The 21,589-nt window shown below is 39.3% G+C and overlaps 1 protein-coding gene across 1 annotated transcript in view; it reads right to left on the bottom strand.

Moving 5' to 3' along the window:
• The window catches only part of COL6A6 (collagen type VI alpha 6 chain), a 63,393-nt gene that overhangs the window by 38,196 nt on the left and 3,608 nt on the right, over positions 1-21,589 (bottom strand). Inside the window, exons 2-4 of the mRNA XM_086741465.1 lie at positions 13,949-14,066; positions 13,357-13,397; positions 8,990-9,075 (exon numbers count right to left, since the gene is read on the bottom strand). Coding sequence (XP_086597591.1) covers positions 8,990-9,075; positions 13,357-13,397; positions 13,949-14,066 — 245 coding nt within the window. The remainder of the gene's footprint in view (positions 1-8,989; positions 9,076-13,356; positions 13,398-13,948; positions 14,067-21,589) is intronic.

Below are 21,589 nucleotides of genomic sequence, written 5' to 3'. Positions count from 1 at the left end.
ATCTTGCAAATGTTTCCATGAGCTTTGCTACCAACTGACAACATGCAACACATATTCCAATTGCAATGGGAAACTTGACAGCTGACTGTGCCTTATCACTTTGTCACAAGTCTAGATGATACACATAGATGTACAACAATAGGCCAGAGAAACAAATGTGAGAGAAAGAGGCAGCACTGCCTACATGCAATGTCATAGATCCACTCTGAGTTAACAGCTGCTGTAAGGTGAGGGCTTCCTCAGCTATGGAATTGCTTGCATAGCTCCTGATAATAACAACAAATACTGTGATGTGGTTAATTCCTACTCCCTCCACAAATATCTCGCCCTCATCAAGCAGGTGAACCACTTGGCTTATTTATTTCGTACCTTGATTCATCATGTGCGATGCTGAATTTTATTGTGACCCTAGACGTGTTATCGGTATTTCACTTGCAGTACAAACTGCCCCCTAGAGGGTATGATTTGCTGGTAAGCAGCGTTAAAATCTTTACATGTAAAAGGTCACATTGAATTTGGTTTTATGGCTGAAAAATCCAACATTCAGGCCTAAGAGCAACATAAGCAATCTGTAAAGCTTTTTTTTGCACAAGAAAAAAAACTCTTAAACAGTTAAATATGTCTATACACACATATATGTCTACACACACACCCCTTAGTCATGCCCCTTAGGTAGGGCTGCACATCAGATTTTAAGAATCACAGAACACCTGTGATGCAAAGTCCATGATCAGTTCAGGGAACAGCATTTTTCTAACTGAGAGATGTTTCTGATTAAACATTTCCATGAACATAAACGTTATTGGATATTTCTTCCATTCATGTCCAGCACACACAGAGTATGTTTTCACAATGAGATTTTTCTGAGATCTGGGTCTTTTTAACCACATAATTTGGAGAGAGTGCAAAGGGCAACCACCCTACCTAGCTCTTAAAACATTCCCTGCCAACTCCCCAGTGTACCAGCAGTAATACCACACCAGTAATAAGCATTCACTTTTGTGCATGAGAATGTGCAAAACAGCTTCTGGTAGGTACTTTTTTGATAATCTGTGTTTATTTGCAGAGAATAACACCTCTGTGTAGCTAACCTCTTTTTCTAATCGCCTGTTCTCCCACACACATCCACACTGTCAAATTGCCCCATCTTACTGCTGGAAAGGTATCTTTTTCCCGTATTGACTTTCTGTACCTTGAATGTGGTTTTTTTAAATTTGAAAAATCTGGCAGTTTAACAGAAGGTGACTGGAGAAAGGGGAACTAATAGATTTACTACAGGAAAGAGGGTCAGTAAATACAGGAAAACAGATGACAGAACAAGATAAAACAGGCTTCACACGAAGTTGATCTTTGTTTTATGAGACAAATTTATGCAGAACTTAACAATAAATACACGCATTAGTGAGATCAAAGCCAATACGCTTTCCGTAACTTCTCTCTCTCTAAACAAGTGTGCCTGTATATATATTAATTTTACTGCTGTATGTCCCGTTAAATCTCCCTGTTCTGTGGCTATGAAACACCAGGAGGTGCTGCTGCATCAGCCATGGTGACATTGTTCCATGGCAATCCCCTCTCTGCTTTCAGGGGCCAGGGGATGCCTTTTCAGCAGGAGGTTTGCTCTATGGGGAAAAGAGGGGGTGGGGGTGCAGAGCTCATACTGAAACAGGTCCAGCTATCCTCCTCTCTGAAAACCACCTGAGCAGATATAATTCACACAGAGGGTAGCTTCTGGCTTCAGGAGGGAAGGCTCAGTTCTTCATTCTGGCCCCCAACACCCCAGCAAACACCAGCCAGTCTTGCTGTGTTTAAGATCTCATGAGCCCAGGGTGCAGGAGAGGCAAAGTTGTCTATTTGTTCAGCTGTTCTTACAAAAACCCTTAGATAAGCAGCTGTGGTCATCCCAGTGTTCCTTTCCCACACCAAGTTTCTGGTCACTAAGGGAATGAAACCTGGAGAACTGGACAGGATGAGTTTCCAGGCACACAAAGAGAACAAAGAGCATGTATCTAACACATGTAAGACATCACTTATATGGTGAAAACACATGGAAGACAACAAGAAGCTTTAAAGGACAGTCACGATCCCTGTAAGGATGAGCTCAGAGAACTGCTCTGGCACTGCCTCTTCCTGCTATCCCCAATCAATGCCATCCACTTACACCACAGCAGGTCCCCCTCACCTTCAGCGGAGGAAGAGCTCAGCTTTTTGATTTGTCATTCACTCCATTTTTCTTTTTGCAACCTAACAAACACATATACAGTATTACTACGTAACCGGCACAAATACGTAATTTTAAAGAGCAATTGTATATGTCTTCTGCTTCAGTCTTCCCATATGACAAGGTGACTGATACTGCAGCACCAAGTTGCAATAAACTCAGATACAAAACCAGCATCTGACATCTGATAAAAGTTGCTACATTAATCAATGCTACTTCATTTTCTTTGGGGTTGGGAGCCTCTCAGGCTGTGTGGGATCCAAGCTGCTATTGCCACCAAAAAGATGTAGTAAGAGATACCACCTTCTGTTTCTTACATAGGGAAAGCTTTTGTGTAGCATCTCAGCATTACTGTGGATTTGCTGCTCACACCTTGTCAGTACCTCCCACATATCCAAGGATAGATTTTCTCACACCACCTCTCCACAGTGCCTCTGCAAGACTTAAGTTTTGTCAACAGTTGCTGCTGACAGTCCCACTGAAGCAGTATGGTCAGCTGTAGATGACAAGTTAGTTTTTTGGAAGGCTTTTTTAAAAAATATCACCAAAACGTCTGTTTCTCTTTTCTTATTAGGATACCTCGGGCATATCTGCTCCAGCTTCTTTCAGACACTGAGGAGCTATGAATATAAATGCTAGATGTGAAGCACCATCTTATCTCAGAAGCTATTACCATACTAAAGAGTGTAATAGTTCTTGACTGAAGCAAAGTGCAAGTCTAGAAAGTTGCAAGACTGAGAAACCTGAGCAGTATTCTTTGGTATAACAATTGCATTGCTGTCCACCTACCTCAGGTGCTTTTATCAGGGACTGCATGTAGCCATGTGGATATTCACCATTATACACCCAACAAAATGCTTATGTTACTTACCCTGTCTAGGAAGATGTTTGGATTCACAGACCTAATTGTTCATGGTGGAAAACCTTGATGCACTGAAAACCACCGAGACGAGTAATCTCCTTGCATCACCAACTATTAAAAGCAGCTCAAAGCAATTTATAATCCATATGCCAAATGTGAAGACATGGATCCCATTGCTTCTCCAACCATTGCTGAATCTTCCACCCTGTCAGCAGAGCACCCACCTGTAATCACTACAAGGTTCTGTGAAGACTCCTTGGCTCTTGTGGCCTCCATTGCCAGGCTGAAAATGGCTCTGTAAAAGCCCCAGCCCTTTGCCAGTGACTGTAGAGGACTGCAATTGCTCAATTCTGTTCCTTTATCATGGTGTCAGTATACAACTCACTATGATAAAGTTATTTCTGGGGCTCTTGGCTGTACTCCAACATGTACTTTGTCCCTAGGAATAACAAAACTGCCCACAACATCCATCATGAAGGTCTTCACAACACAAAAAGTTACTTTTTGATATGCTTTCTGATCCCTCTATCAGGATTAAAAGATCTACCACTTGACTACCGCAAACTTAGGGAAAAAGCAGAGGGGAAAACAAACAGAAAAAAGATCCCAACTAATGAGGAACATAACCTTGGCAGCGTTTAATCTTTTCCTTTTTCTTTGCCGTGCAAAGATTTAGTGACAGAAGCTGTTCACAGCAAGGCTAACCCACTAACTATCCTATTTCAACCTAGAGACCTTCCATGCATAGATAAAATTAATTCTTTTCCGCTATTAACTTGAAGAAGAAATCACAGATGTTCACACATCAGCTAAAAGATCAGCTAGGAGAGTCGTAACAAGACAGTTTGTAATGAAAGTCAAAGTCTCAGCTGAAGAAGGTCAGACTTCACCAACCAATGAACTTAAGTCAGATTAACTACCCCACTCACCACGCTCATCCTCTGGCTATCTGAAGGGCCACTGCAAGGAAAAAAAAAAAAAAAAAAAAAACACTTGAAGTGCATGACTTCTGTGGAGAAAGACAGCATGTTGGTACCCCTGAAGCAAAGAGGATTCCTGCCTGTTATTTTCATTGTAAAAGCAAGTTCCCTACCATTTTTATTGGCACTGCATCAGAGATCTGTGCAAAGAGCAATATTTCTTGACCTTCAGTAACCTCTCCAAGTTCTGCTCCGCTTGCTTTGTTCACTCCAACAGCAGTTAAGTTGATTCCACCTCCCTTCAAAGCTTTTATGGCCATGGGAATGTTGGCTCTATCTGATGGTACATCTGGTTCAACAGTAAGAACTGTGACAGGCACGGAAAGATGCATGCCCGCCCTAGCTCACGTCAAATCTCTGCCTCGCAAAGCTCAAAGCTCTTGCTGGCCTGGCAGAGGTTTCAAGTTGAATACTGCTTCTCTACTCTGAGACTCAGAGGAGTACGAATTCAGTGAGAAATGCATCTCCTGCTTGGAGCTACAGACCAAAGCACCAAAGTGAACTTTACTCGCTCCAACTTGACTCATTAACTACTGCTTTTATGAGCTGCTGCACATTTCTGAACTGCAGGTCTGTAACACCAGATGATGGTGTTACTACACAGGACCCCTAACCCCAACCTCTGACTGTGACCCCCGACCCCTGACTGTGACTCCAATGCCTGAGCCTGACCCTTGGCCTGGTTCTAAGTAGGGCAGCTCTTACCTTGATGATATTTGGGTCAATCACCACCAGAACTTTATAAACCTCACTAAAACCTCTCCTCTCCTCTGCAACTGTAATGGGACTACAAAGCCGTTTCTTTATTTTCCATCCAATATTTGACAACTGTAGAAAAAGCTTCAGGGTGGTGACATGTTTCCTTGGGGAATAAGTTGCAATTTTATCAAGCTTGCTACTTTGACATTCCAGATGCCTACAGCATAGAGAGTAACACCTTTAGGTCTTAGTTTAGATGCTAGTTCAGTGTAATCACCCAAGGAATGGCCATCAGTGATCGCCACAGCAATTTTCTGCACTCCTTGTTTTTGCCTGCTGCCTGCTCCTTGAGCAAAAACCTTCTTCCTCAGGAATTCAATGGCTGCTCTAGTGTATGTTTGCCCCATTTGATATGGGAAGTTCTTCAAGCAATTCAGGATTTCAAATTTATGCTTGAATGTGTCCACGGTGAACTCTAGCCTTGGCTCATTACTGTACAGCAATAGCTCACCTCTTACATTACTTGGATGAATATCTAGGGCATTAACAATTTTTAACAGAAAAGCCCTTATCAGCTGGAAATTTTGACCCAGTTTTCCTTGATTCATCCATAAGAAACACAGTATCTTCCACAGTCACACTGGAACACACTAAAAGCAAAGTAAACATAAGGAAGACAAGATTAATGTAGATCATACCATGGGATAATTGGTGGGCTAATCAGAAGAGGTTGCTACAAAAAGGATCATCTCAAGGTAATATGCAAGATGGTGCTACAACAAAACATGAAATCTAAATCCCTATCAGTGCTGAAGAGTAGAGATTTATATAATGATTTTCACAGTAAAATGAATCCCTGAAATAAACACCATACCTTAACGGGCCCCTTGCCCACACTATAGAAAGGTCTGCTAGATAAATTCTTTTCTCAACCTCTTGCAGAGTGACTGCTAATCAGGACACCCCAGGATATTAGGGAAGTTATTCTGTAGTTAAATATTCTCCTATGGCCATTTTCTACAAACTAAACTCAAGCAAAACTTTAGTGTCAGTCAGAACAGACAATTCCAGTGCAGCCAGCCCCTTTAGGTCACTGCCCTGCTCTTCTTGGTTAATACAGGTAATTACAACAAACTGTGCATAGGCAAGTATTGCCACCACACAACCAAAGGTGGTAAATATTTCATCCATATAGCAACTCTATAAAAGCACAACTGGCAGCCATTTGCACTCTGCTCTTCCCTCACAGGACCTGAGAAGTTGCTCTGCTTTACCAATGAGTTAGAAGCTACTCAAGCTGCTGTTTTTGCTCTGGTGATACACTGTACCTGCTGGCATATTTGGATCAGCCTCATAAAGCTTCTGAAGTGAGGCTTTCATACCACCAACAGTGTTTTGCCAGAGAAAGTCAATGCTCTCCCCTTCATAAGTCTGGGAAGTCATGCTAGAGGAGGTTCTCACCTTTTCTTCTTCCGCATCGAAGTATCCAGCATCAGCTGAGACAACTTTTACCTCCACTTCTTCTAACATCTGAGCTACCTCCATTATATTGTCCCTGGATCCAGAGGGTGTGATGATCACTACAACCAGTGGAGTGCCTTTGCTGAGCCAGCTTCCAGCACCATCCATGAAAAAGTTTTCCTGGAAAAACTTCATGGCACTTCCAATCTGCAATGGGCCTCCAGTGAATGCAATGCTATGCTGAATGTGGTCAAGCATCTCTTCTTTACTTTCATGTGTGTTCAGTAAAAACTCCACCTGTCCTATGCCACTAAACTGGACTAAGCCAACCCCTATACTTGTTAAGCTATTTGGAAGATTAAATGTTTTACTTTCCCAAAGGCTGAAGGGTTCACATTCTCAATGGAGTCAACAAGGACAATAACATCAGCATACTGTTTTGCAAAACCTGCATAGAGGCACGGGGAAATGTGACAGATGAGTTGTCAAAAGAAATATTGTCAACCTATACCCAAGGCCTGGCTTTGAACGTAAGCTAAATGAAAATGACAACCTTTTCATTGATCTCCACAATTTTAAGTTTAGACTGAAGTTTTAAGTCTGCAGCATACCAGTAAACATACTATATAATTGTTATAATTCTGTATTTTGATAAATTAAACAAAGAATTCTAGTGAAACTAACCCTGCCAAAAAAGTCCTAAGAAAAATGTCCAGAGAAACTCTGCATCTGACAGTATTTATGTAGATTAAAGTTTCACCTTCCTTCCACCAAAACTTCTTATGACCGCAGGAGTGAGAGTGCATGCTTTACCATTCCATTCCTCTGATACTCCATTAACCAAGGTCTTCTACATTACTACTGGAATCCAAGTTTCATGTAAGAACTGGATCCATTTGAGCACTTCAGAATACACCTACTTTCATAAAAACTCCATGAGGAGTTGTTCCAAAGCAAACAGTCCCTCTGAATATCAGAGGAGGCACCAGAACATGAACAAATTGATTCTAACTTCACTTGCAGTCAATGGAAAGAGATATGCATATCCGGAGGGAACATCAGATGCAAAACAAATTGAACTGGACGTAAATGCATCCTTCAGTGTAATCGTTTATGATGGAGAAGGGGATTAAAGCCAATTGCCTAACTACTAGCATGGTCTCTAACTCTCAACCTTTTCTATTAACTGTGAAAAACTGGTGATGGTATCCACACTGACCTCTGCAAAACCAGGAAAAATAAATTTTCCTTTCTAAATTATAACTACATTACATTTTAAACATTTATCATTGTTTTAAACACCAATTTTTTGTTCTGATTTTAGTTTTGCTACCATGCTGCTTTTATATCCCTCCCCCTTTCACAATTCAACAGTAACAGTCCTTAAAGAAACAGGGAAAATAAATTTTCTGTGAATTTTGCTGATCAGCAAATGTACTGAAAGGGATAGTATGACTTCCCTTCATTTTTGTCACTTCTAGACTATTCAATTTCTGAACTAGGTTTTTGGAGGATTTAAGAGTTATCAAAAGTATAGCTTAATCAAGAAATAATTCTCTGTTCAACTGTTCAATGACATCAAAACAAGATGTTTTCTAAAAAAGGCTCCATCAGCTCTAATGAGATGAAATTTAGAAATACACTCAGCTGAAAAAATCCAGAGCTCTCCCTGTGTAAGTTTGTCCACTCCTACATGGCAAATCCTCAATCTGCTCCAAAACATCACTTTTCAATAAATACTGATTCAGCAAGAATTATTGTTAAATCTCATCTCTGTATTGTGCCAGCCCAACTTGGATTGCATCAAGGCCAACATCAAGACTTGAAACCAAGGTGCAGAGGAAGTTTTTTTACATTCTAAAAGCTTTCCTGGCAAACACTTGTTGAACAATCCACTAAAAAGACAATATCTGCCAACATGGCTTTTCTGCAAGCTGCCCAAGGAAGATCACATAGAAGAATGAATTACTATAGCTTCTTCTCTAACTTTGTTCATGAGCAAGGAAGAACTAACTGTACATTTTATCATTCATGAAATGCATTACAACTGTGTTGCATGTTTCTGTCTTCCCCTTCTTGCCCCATGGTAACTGCTGTACACACATCTGTATGTGAACCATAAGAATGGGTTGTCCTGCTGTCAAGTGACCCTAAAGGAAAAGTTACTTATGCACTTTGATCTCCATTCTGCAAGCATACGTTAATAAATATTTATTATCTAAATTTTTATTATCTGAAAAAAAAAAATTCACAACAACTTAAACAGAACTAACCACATTTACTTGTAGTAAAAACCAAACTCATGTTCCCACACCTTTCAAAAGCATATGTCAATAGTAGCGCATGGATGAAACAGTTACTATTACTCTAAACAAACAGTCATGCAGAAAATATTCTGCCACTGGACAGAACACTTTCTCAAGTAGATCTTCCAGAAGACTTGACTACCAAAATAAAAATGCTAAATCCTGTGACTTATCTTACTCTTGGCAGTCTTGGAACTGTAAGGGTTTTTCATTGCTTTTGAAATTACAGAACCTCAGCACTCATGAACCAAAACAAGTTCAAATGAGCTGTTGCATTTAATTTTGCATTTTTTAGGAGAACTCTCCTATCCTAGTTTATATATATGTTTCATAAAAACATACCACATTATCCTTAGTTATCACTGTCATCAATTTTTCATCTCTCTCTGGCATTGGGTATAAAGAGAAGAAATTAATTTCACTATCAATTTGAAGAAGAGCTATTTCTTTAGTGTATTACCAGTCTGTTGTGCATCTACAGAGCAGAAGGTGGAAACAAAGAGAAGAACAAGAAGCGGTTTCCAGTCATCCATTTTGAAAACCTCCCTAGGAAAAAAACAAACAAACAAACAAACAACAGACTGTAAGAAATACAGAGCATAATTTCCTCAGGGAAAAAAAAAATAATTGTGGGGGAAATCGGTAAGTGCATTTTAGTAACAACATGGAGGCTTTCTAGCTGTATGCAGTTTAAAGCAGCACTTTAAATTCATATTTTCTTCCCTCAGTTTTTAACATACAGGCTTTAAACACAGAGCTATGAAGAGTTTGACACTGCTATGTAACCAAAATGAACTGTTCACTGCTCTGCTCTCACACAATCATGCTTTGTTCTCATTCACACAGCTATATTTACTATGATTCAAAATTAAACTAAAGCAAGCTAGTCACAATGTAGGATTAATGGGAATTATGCTTCTAAGATTCCCCTCTAGCCTTGAAATTCCCCACTCACACATCTATTTTAAATAAAAATTTGGTTGTGGTATGTATATACAATAGACAGAGATAAGAACAAGCATTCCTTTACAAATGAAGTATGCCAGTTGGCCAGTAATGAACACACTTGCCATATAAAAGTACCACAGCTCAATGCTATGGGAAACAGGAATTAAAACCTCTCAGCAAGAAAATACAAAAGTAAATCATGTTGAGCTTAAGCACACCAAACAAGTGAGAACAAAACAGTTTTGAAAAACTTTCAATTCTAGAACACATGTACACTAAGTAGCTTAAAGAATAAAAAGAAAGAACAAAGCAGAGCCGTGGAGGTCAAGCATGCAAAAAAGAATGAATATGAAAACATTTCATACGTAATATTACCCTAGGTCTTGCAAATAACAAAAAGCAATGAATAGAAATCATTTGCTTGACTCTATATTCTACCCTCAGGCAACAGGGAAACTTCATTTCCAAGTATCAAAAACAGCAAGCCCCACTGTAGCTCTTGAAGGGTTATTTGAAACCTTCTTCTTGGAAAGAAAAAAGCCACACTTCCTATATTTCAAGACATTTATCATATATGGGCACTCTTTACTATTATTAGCACTACAGTAACACAGAGATTCCAGATGTAACTGACGTCTCTGCAACAAATGAGGTTCCAGGTACTATGTGGTCCTTAAAAAGAACAGAAGGCAATGCTGGTGTTTCTGCATTGTGGAAACCTTCTTCATGTCTCTGCACATTGTGGTTTTCTTCAATAAGCCTTTCTAATATAAGGGAAACTGTGGTAGGTCATACATTAAAACATTGCAAAACATTTTTATTTGCTATCATCTTATGTGGCATCTTCACAATTAAATTTTGTCTTGTATTTAATTACTTTTTCTGTATATATCCCTTATAGTTACTGAACCTCTAAAGAGTTCTCCTTTATCACTTTGACAGAGATCTGATTCCCAGTTGTCTATTTTCACTACTACGCCTCATGACATCAGCCTCTTTTTTAGATGTTGTTCTGGTTCTGTTTAGTGAGGGGGGGCCTAAGGAGGTAGCTTCTGTAGGAAACTGCTAGAAGTTGCTCCCCTTTGTTCAGTGGACTCGGCTGGGCCTAAGGTGGACCCGCTGCTGGCCAAGGCCGAGCCAATTGGAAGCAGAATGTTCTGTGATAACGTATTTAAGAAGGGGAAAAACAGAAAAAAGAAAAAGAAGAGAAGACGTGAAGCAGGGGCAGAGAGGGGGAGGCACGAGCCTTGTGGGCCTTGCAGGCCTCACCCTCTGGCCTCCCGCTGGGCAACTGACTGGGCCCAACTTGGCCCAGCCCAGCTACAAGAAGTGGAGTGGAGATGAGAAGTGAATAAGATGTAAAAAGGATCCTGAGAGATGTCTGCCAGCCTGTTGTGAGGAATAGCTGCAGACGCCAAGGTCAGTGGAACACGAGGGGGAGGAGTAATGTGGCTCCTGGCCAAGATTCCCCTGCAGCCTGTGGTGACGACCATGGTGGAGCAGGCTGTCCACCTGCATGGAGGTCCACAGAGGGGCAGAGATCCACCTGCAGCCCGTGGAGGACCCCACGCTGGGGCAGGTGGAGGCTTGAAGGAGGCTGTGGCCCATGGAGGGCCCGCTGGGGCAGCTGTTCTGGAGGGACTGCACCCCGTGGAAGAGATGACCAACGCCGGAGCAGTTTCAGGAAGGACTGTGGCCCGTGGGAAGGACCCCACGAAGGAGCAGGGGAGGAATGCGAGGAGTTCTTCCCCCGACAATGACGCAATGGCATGAAACAACGTGTGATGAACTGATCGCGACCCCCATTCCCTCTTCCCCCCTGTGCTTCTCGGGATGGGGAGAAGGTAGTAGAGATACTGTTCAGCCTGGGAAGAGGGAAGGGTGGAGGGGAAGTTATCTTGTTACTTGTCTCATTCTCCTGCTAGTTTTAGAAATAAATAGTTTTCCCCAAGTCGAGTCTGTTTTGCCCATAATGGTAACTTAAAGGATTTCTCCCTGTCCTTATCTCAACCCTCGAGCTGTTTTTCTTATATCATTTCCCCCTATTCTCTCGGAGGGTGGGGGGAGTGAGAGAGAGACTGCATAGTCTGGTCCTGATCGGGGCTGAGCTATGACAGATGTTAATAAGCAAAAAGTTTATACTGAGACACAATTAAATATTTTAATGGTATCCAAAATAAAAATAATCGCTATTACCACCTTTCATCACTGTATTACGCAGTACCTACTTTGATAGCATGGTTATTGCATCAGACGAGCAGTAAGCATCTTGAACTACTTGTTTTTAATAAATTGCACATAGATCTCTAGACACAGCTAGAAATATAAATATACGAGGACATACAAGTAAAATACTGTCAGTATTTCCAAAGTCTCTAGTTATAGTGGTAGAGATTTTTAGACTAAAATACTGAGTTTGTGAAAAACTCAAAGGCACTAACATCACCATGCTTCCAGAGTATATGTGGTTGCTCACAGTCAGATGAGAAAAATATAGTTGCTTTTTTAGGAAGGGGCAAGACTTTCCTCAATAATGTAAACATTTGAATTTTATACTGAAGTCTAGCTCTTATATATACCATACACAATAATCAGTGACTGTTGAGGTATGCAACTATTTCCATACCTCCTAACAGCTGCAGCCTCTGTTTGCCTCCTTCAGCTTCTTCCAACCTTGTGATTCAAGAATGTTCCCTGCTCATAGGGTCAAATACCCTATACCTGAAAAATCTCTCCCACTCTTTCTAAATAGTGAGTGCAGATGGGAATCTATTTCCCACTTGCTCTTTATTTTTCCCTTCAGTAGTCCCTACTGACATCAGGCAGCCTCCTTAAATACACAGGGACACTGCAATTTAAAAACCTGTGCAGACTAATTTCCCTGACTTGTACCATTTATTTCGCCTTATCTTCACATAGGAAATTCCAGTCATGCACTACAAGCTGCATAAACAGAGGTACTTTTATGCCTTCTATATGTATTCTTCATTATTTGCTAAAGCAAAATGAAAGAAGTAATTTAATGGAAAACTCCTGTCATACAGGCCATAGATACTATGGATCAAAGCCTAAATAAACTCACTCAGAAACATGCAGTGCACAGAGCATTACCAATTCTGCATATTAAGCTAGCAACATGTTAATTCCAAAACTTACCTGAACCTAAAGCAGTATATACAAGGTCCTAGCATAAGCTACTTAAAGATGCATACCTGTAGTTGTTTACAGAAATATATATAGGCATAACCTATAAGATACTAAGACAGCAATTCTCAAAAATCTAAGAATTCTTTCCATCTCAATGCTGTTGTAGAAGACAATGGTATGAAATTTGTTAAAAGCCCTTAGAAAACAGTATAAAAGGATACATATTTAAAAGCTTATTTTACTGCCAGCATTTTTCCTTATTTGTTCCCAGAGACTCACCAATATCTATACAATAAATCTCAAAGGAAGAAAAAGATCAACAGTACTCCTGAATTCTTTAAATGCTTCACAAAGATCACTTGCAACTATATTTTGGTTTTGGTTTTTTTTATCAACTAATGTCCCAATTATATCTTCAGCTGCTTCAATCTTTTATGCAGGTAAGAGAAATTCATTTTGTAGATGTTTGCTGCCAGAGCAAAATGTACCATCAAATGTCAATAAACTTCTTAAGCACACTATCAAAAGCACGGAGATTTTGAGGCAACATTTGTTTTTCGCCTATACTTTATAACTATATTGCATGCAGGATCTCCCTGCAGACCCTGGTTTGGGGACATTTTCCCCCTTCTGTTTGTATATACTAAGAGAAGGGACACAATCTTTATTGTGACAATTTCAAATCCTATCTCTACTAGTGCAAATGAATGTGATCGTGTAGCTTTCTCCTACCTACTGAAGTACTCCAGCTGGATTTCTTCAACTTTTACATGCTGATTTCATTCCTTCTGAAGTCTTTGGAAAAACCCCGAGTCCTGGAGTGCTGCAAACAAGCAGCTTCAGCTCACATGCCCCAGTTAGTTATCCCTTTCGTCCACCACTCCCTCTTCTCTCACTGAAGAAAATTTAAAGCCTCGATTCCATCTGTGGAACTTCCTGGTTTCACCAAACAATAAAACCAGGAGAAATGCATCCCACCCTCCCACCTCACCACTCTCCTCATATGCCCCCATACCGAAACTTTCACCACTGAGACATACTAATACCAGGAGGATAAATGCTGCTGCAAAAAGAATGCAAAATATTTTCTAGGTGTCAGCTCTTTATGTAAATGAAGAAATCTTTTTATCAATTATCTCTTCTCTACAGGTACATTCTTTCCTGCAAGTACATTATCTTTTCGTTAGCACTGAAATGTCTCAGGAAGAAAGTTGCAGCTTTACTTGCTGCAGGTTTCTCAGAGAAAAAAAGACTCTCCTCATGATTCCAGGTACAATCACATGGCCAGACACCAGTTCAATCAAGGAGACTCAGAGTGACTTACCTGACTTAGGAAGTTATTGTGATCAACATGAGGTTCAAGATGTTCCAAAGAAGAGTTTTGTTTAGAAGGGCAAGCAGCTACATCTGGAAAGGATGTGACCACAAGGGCAGGAACACCCCTACACACAGACACAAGTACATACAAGCACACAACCAGCCCATCAGGTGTGTACACCCAGTGTTAAACGGAAAAATTGACTGACATTAAAAGTCAACTTCATTTACTGTTATATTTAGTGTCTGCATGTCTGCAAGTTACTGGGACAGATGTTTACTTGCTGACTTGATTTTAAAGAATGGAGAGATGCAACAATTTTCCATTTCAGTATTTGGTGCACCATTTATAAGCTTATTGTTTATCTTCCTTTTCTGAGTAAAGCTTAACAACTAGCATGTTATTATTCTGCAAGCCTTAAACATTCATTATCATTCATACTTGTATCTTCCTGCTGGCTTAAACAGCACAAATTGCAATGGTACACATTAATAAAATTTTTTAAATGGACCCTGGTATCCTAGCAGCCTCAAACAGTTCTTAACCTACTATGCAATTAAAAATCAAATTATAGTTTCTCTCTTCAGTCAAGAGGATCTTCCAAAACCAAAGTACCTATCAGAAAGCCCAGCTAATCATGATGTCTCCCTATCTGACAGTTGTACCCACGTAGTCCATCTTGAATCTAAATGTTTTGAATGTATTAAGTACATATCTACATTCCCTCAGGATCAGGACCCAAACCTTCAGCATCCTTTAAAAACCTGCTCTGCCTACTCACCTTCCCCTAGCTCAGCACGACCAGCCTGCACTTCCCACAGCGCATTGCAGTCTCTCCTCCTCAAGGAAGACAGAACACAGGTAGACAGGAGGAGCTGTCCTGCTGCCTGCTAGGTATCAGAACTAAAAATTCCCTAAGATTCGGACACCAAAATTACTGAAACTGCTCTGCTGCCTGCCCCAATCCCCAGTACTTTGCTTTTGGGAAAGTGAAAAGTCCATTTCCCTCCCCCCCCCAGAAAGCTAATCTTTATCACAGCATAAAATAAAACAAATAGCTGAAAACCCAATTAGTTGAAAATAAGATCTAACCAGAATATTTAACACATCTACTTAAGATAGCAGCTGGCTATTCTGAGAGCCTGACAAGCTTTCACTTCTTCACTTTGCACACTCTGTGAACAGTTATTTACTAATCACATACTAATTTAATTGCTATATTCTGTTGAAGTTAATTAAAGTTTGTCCTTAATTGTATTAATTCAATGAGACTATCCCATGTTATTAAAATATGACCATTACTGTACACAGGACCATGGCTTTAGACTTTTCTCCTGGTTTAGTTTCTTCAAGAAAGAAGTCAGGTGGAATGTTACATTACACCATTCATCCTAGATGGGGGAAAGAATTTGAAAATTAAATCCTGTGAATGGAGCTATGAAGCTGAAGAGTCTCTTAACCTTGTTAAATGAGTTCTTACCTAGCAATGACTCATTCTGATCCAGAACAAGTCCACTTTCAAACTCCTAGCCATTTTGTTCTTTGGCCTCAATGAAAAAGGGTGGAAGCGGACCCCGTATGATAATTTGGAACTGTAATCAATAACATATGGGTACATATTTATTTATACGCATTTCACAGCAAGATTGATTTGCCTCCTACTAAGGGATTTGTTAAAAAGGAGTAAGGGAGGTCAAAAGACCTCCTTGGTATGAGGAGTACTTTCTCAAATCAGAAAGTCCTTACGAAGCAGGAGATGCATTTGTTAGTGTTGTTATTCTCTCCTTCCTATCAACCCTGGCTTTAGACTTTGCATAAGACATAGTATCATGTCAGTACCAAAGAAGTATCATGGCAGTACCAAGGATCAAGTTGGTTTGCTTATAGAAAAAAATACAAAAGTGGCCAATAAAAAGCATTAAAGTAGGAAACCAAAACCATTTGACGGGTCTTGTAAAAACCTGGAGGATGATAGAAGTAATTTGTCATATCCTTGCCAGTTCCTTTGACTGGAAAGTAGACAAATGTGAACAGGATAAAGGCTAAGAATATTAACTTCACCCACATGTGATTCACTGACTCATTCAAAGGATATTAAGCAAACTAAACACAAACTTTTCATTCATAAAAGCAGCTTCTCAAAGCCAAAAGTGCTTAAGAAAACCAGCAGATGTGACTCTCCTGCTCCCAGGAATACTGAGTGGGAAAGCATCCTAAACACAGGAGTAAGTACTCAAACCCAGTTTCATCTGGAACAAATTATTTTTATAAAAAGTCATGCTTTAGAATATAAATAGTGTAAATCACTTCATGTTGAACTAGCACATAATGGGGAATTCAAAATTGAGGGCAACAGTTCACACGCAATGTTACAGACGTTTTTGAACCACCAGTATATTACCCACTAATATATGCTAGACACGTCTTTGAAATGGGACTCTAACAACCTGATGCAGGTTCTTGTTTTCTAAAAGCTTTATGTAAGAAAATTGTTACCTTGTAAAACTTCTGCTAACATCATTAGGCTAAAAGAATCCAATTGTCCTCTTATTTCTAATGCTGAAAATCATGCACAGTTTTACCAGAATCTACCACTTTTGACGGCAGGAAAACATGAAGCTAGGAAGAATCAAGACCTTTGCTTGTGAATATCTTCACAAAATCTGCCCTGAAAACAAGTGGAAATCTGTCCTTTTGTAGCTAGAGATTTGAAGGTATATCTCCTCTTGACAGTTTTAGACAGTGCTTATAACTAGCCTTTTAAAGTAGGTAAACAAAACTGAAACCAGGCTTTCACTAAGATGCAAAAAATATATATCCTGTAATAAAAAATAAAGAAAGCAGGATGTTGTTCATTTTGAAGTCTCCTCTGAAACTTTCCAGTGCTTTTCTCATTGCCATAAGTCTTGGAAAACTGAAAAAGCAACAGCTACATTTCCCATCCTATCTTTCCTTACAGAAAACCACCAAAACTACTATATCACCCCATAATTAATTCAAAGCTCATCATGTCTTGTCAAATGAAACTTCTTTGTAATATTAACAAAAAAGATATTTTAGCCCAAAGATGTTACACATACGTTTCTGAATATTCCTAATATTATTATTAGGTGTATATTTTACTTTGAATCACTTGGAATAAATTTTGTTTATCCAAAGGCTCTTTGCTTATTCACTGAAGCATATGGGATTTGCCTGATTGAATGATACTATATTTGGATTTGAATGTGTAGAAGAATTATGTAAATGATTGTATGCAAGCAAATCAGAGCTGAATAGTTTTATGGCCATCATCTTTACAACTATAGCTTTTTCAAAAGCTGCGAAAATTAAGCAGCATGTTTTATATATTGCTACACCATGAGAACAAATCAAAGTAAATGCAAAATGAGGGTGCTTTTTGCTTCATTTTACAGAGGGAAGCCAAGGAACCAAGTCATTACGAATAAAAATATCTGCTAATACACTGTACTCAATTTCAGATGTGGTATTTCAGAGTACCTAGCACTCAAAAAGTATGATCTCAGTTGAAAAAAGCTAGACTTCAGCATAAAAAAAAAAAACAAGCAAAAAAAAAAACCCCCACACATGCAAAAAAACAAAACAGAAAACCCAGACTTCTAGAACACACTCCTAGAATTAGAGACTACCTGTGAAAAGTTTGTCATATATGATTACTCAGTATTACACAGGACTACCTTGGCAGATGCAGAAATATTATTTGAGTTTCTAAAGTAGCACTGAAGGTGCTGAGTTCTCTTCCTCCAAAGCCCTGTTCCTTTTGTCCCAATAAATCCAGCAAGAATTGTGCACATAACCTCCTTCACTACTTTTTTTTTTTTTTTTTTCCAAATCAACAAAGCCCGCTCTTCATGCACACTGAAAAATCTGTGTAGGAAAAATACTTTGAGATAACACTGGCTCACACTGCACATGCACAGGGAGTCAGTCATGGAATTTGGACTCTACAGCATCATCTACAAAAACAATTCTCTGTTTCCTTAGGACCACACAAAAGAAAACAAGTATAGCATCAGTGCTTTTCCCTAAGCACTACTAAGATTTCCTGGCCAATGTTTCAGTTCAAGACTACCATATGCCTGCCTTTACTGATTTAAATTCTTACATGAGCAATTATGTTTCTACCTTCTAGTTTTGCTTTAGAAGGTTGTAGGTTCAATTCAGATGCAAAAAAAAAGACTTGTAAATAAATTATTTACTTTGTCTGGTGTCAAGAAAGCTAAACAAAAGTGGAATCTTACACTCTGTCTTGCCCAACATAGTGACATACAGATAATTTAACTGCACTTCAGTCCCTTTATAAAGCATGCTAATTACTTCCAAATACTGAAAGCAGAGTTCTTGGGATCCTCTGAAAGCTGAGCATGGAAGTGGGGTCCCAGTATCACCTGGTGATGCTAGCCTCAACAGATAGTAAATATCCCTTCAACAAAAGGAAGACAGCAGCAACTATGTAATCAAATCTATCTAGAGTTGTTCTAGATAAGAAAAATGCTTGCACATGCTGCAGAAGTGTTTGAGGTGTCTCAAACTGGAAGGAAAATGCTGGAAGCTCACTTGCCCATATCAGAGATAACGATTGAAGACAAAATTCCCTTAGATTAACCAAAGTGGACAGTGCACAAGCCTAAATCTTAAAGAGAAGAAAAAAAAAAAAAGTTAATTTAATTTAATTAAAAATACTTAACCTTGTATGGTATTAAAAATAACAGTATTCCTAGGTATCTTCTCACTTACATACACAGTACATCAAGCTTGAGGTCATCAGCTATATATAGTGCGGCTACATCGGGATACAACTTCTCTTTCAGATTCTTTAATTAACAGATTGAGGATGGAAAAGCACAACACTTCAGATTGTTTCCATAGGGGTTATGTTGTCCCTCGCCACCTTTTTATAATGTATTAATCAAATACAGCATTTAAAAAAAAGGTGTGATCTCTTCCCACTCCCTATTAATCATGCTAGTCTCAGGATACCGTATACATAATAGCTACAAGCTGCAACAACTGAAAAACAAAACAAAACAAACTATAAAGTAGTGTAACAGAAATAAAGGACTCATTTATGTTCTGCTGAAGCTCACAGAAAGTTTCTAGAAATTGTATTGCTGTCAATAGCTAATAAGAAAAATCCCAGATTTTTGCAGTTGTCAAATTTCCGAGTTTCAAAATGTTTTGAGTCCTTTATGAGTAAATTGGAAGTTCATCCATTTAAAAACAAAACAAAACAAAAACCACTACCTGGAAAAACCTAAACAGATTGACTAGCAGAACAGCAGTGGTCAAGATGTCCATAACTTTATATGGGTCCATCACAATTTAATTCAATAGGTATTACTTGCATTAATGCATTCTACTAAAAATGATTAATTCTGTCAACAAAATCTCATCTGTGAATTAGGCTGATATCAACCCTGTACCACTTATCCTTCCAACTACTGAAACAGATGGCCTCTACAATTGTAACCTGGCAACTTAAAAGCATATATATAACTACTAGCTTCACCAAAACATATGGAGATAAAAGCAATGCATCGGAAAAGAATTTTCAGGTCATTTCAATGCTACTTTCTAATAGAACAGACAGACAAAGTGACCCCAATTTCCAGCTGCTTCCTCAGGATATTTCTAGAAGCCTGTCAGAGATTTGCCAGTAGGTTTATCTTTAGCACACCTGTGCAAAGGTCCTTTTTCCAGAGTTGAATGACTCTGGTTTGAGGCAATCATTCCAAGGAAGAGTTTGAGGAAAATCTGTCCCTTTTGCTCCTGGGACAACAGAAAGCAGTACTGCAAGGCAGCGGGAAAGAACTTGTCTCTATACCTTCTCCCAGTAGTAAATGTACACAGTTCTTTTGTTCCTGAGCACAAGCCCCTCTGCACTAATCCACTGATGAGTAGATTCTGCAGACATACAAACTTAACATTTGTATCTCTCGATACTGAAAGCACAGAACAGCCAAACCTCACTGCACTCCTCTCCTGAATACTCCCAGACTGCTCCCTGCCATAAAATTTAGCATGGTTAAGGCTGTCATATCAGCTAAGGAAGACCTTTGCAAAGGAGATGTTCCCTGGAACTCTTTAAGGTTCTGAGAACAACACAAAGAGCCCTTAGCACAACTAAGGAACAAATCCACTATGGCAGCTATGCTAGTGCCAATAATTTTCCTGAGCTTTTGAGATGCCACTCACACAGGATCAGTTGTAAGTTTGCAACAGGATCAAAGGAATACAAATATGTGTCATGCATACTCCTAAACCTCATACCACCATGTCCTTCTCAGCTGGGACCCAGGATTAGGCTCAGTATTGGAAACTGTAATCTAAATAGGAAGACTCAGGGGTGAACTTTCAGTCTCAAATCCGCATTTCCTAACCTGTAAACACTGAATTTAGTCTAACACTGTCACACATAGCCATTTAGGGGATTTTAGGAATGCAGTAAGTCTTCTACTTGGCTATCCCATATTATCATGCTTATTATAACAACTACCTATGCAAATACTCACACTATTTACTCTTAAGCTAAATTGTTGCCAAAATACAGTGCAGATGTCAAACATGTACTGCTAAGACAAGCAAGCCTATCCATACAGCTTACCAATGCAATTCACGTTCACGTTCTCTCTGGTACATACGAAAATAAGCAAGACTATGGGACATCTTCAGCTTTTACATCTCTGGTACTAGTATTCACATTCCAGAGGAATATATATCATTACAAGGAATATCACTAAAGTCATGAGTTCAGCGAAGCATCATTTCAAGAATATCAGTCTCCCTGACCTCTGACTTCAGTGATGTTCTAGTTTCAACTAACAAAAAAAAAAAAAAAAAAAGAGTCGGCTATGACAATGCTCCACAATAATACCTGATCCTGGGCCCACTAACTTCAATTTGAAAGGGTGGGAGTGGGCCACTGTACCACAGAAGTATTCTTGTAGTCAAAAATCACTTTTTTTTTTTCTTTTGTGGGTACTTCTTAGCTGGACCACTTCCTTAAGCCATGACTTTTCAAATATGATAGATAGTGGCTTAGCAACTTCATCTGCCAGTTCCCTCAAGACCTTGGGAAGCATCTCATCGGGCCTCATGACTTATATTCAGATTCCTTAGCTGGTCTTGAATCTGATCTTCTCCTAAGTTGGGCAATACTTCATTCTCCCAGTCCCTGCCTTCGGATTCTGTGAATGGGGTGGCATGGCTAGAACACTTGCTGATGAAGACCAAGGTAAAAGAGTTGTTGAGTACATCAGCCTTCTCCATGACAGTTGTAAACAGATCTCCCATTTCTCTCATCAAGGAGGATATAGTTTCTTTCTCTTCCTTTGCTGTCCTGTGTACCTGAAGAAACCCTTGTTATTTTTCACATCCCTAGCCAGGTTCAGCTACAGCTGTGCCTTGGCTTTCCTGATCCCCTCCCTGAACTCTGACTTTTTCCTTCAATTTTTCATGTTATCTTCAACTTTCTTTAACCTACAGCTATGTCACCTTTTTTTCCAGGAAATATCTTCTGTGTATCATACAGTCTCAAAACCCACACACTTTTTGTTCTCTTCTGTTTTATAGCAATCAGCTGTCTCAGGAAAGACATGCAGCAATTTTGCTTTTTTTCAATTTATT

Source organism: Chlamydotis macqueenii, chromosome 2 (genome assembly GCF_036417535.1).
Source record: "Chlamydotis macqueenii isolate bChlMac1 chromosome 2, bChlMac1.mat, whole genome shotgun sequence".
NCBI classification, from domain to species: domain Eukaryota; kingdom Metazoa; phylum Chordata; class Aves; order Otidiformes; family Otididae; genus Chlamydotis; species Chlamydotis macqueenii.
This window is presented reverse-complemented; position numbering and strand designations above follow the sequence as displayed.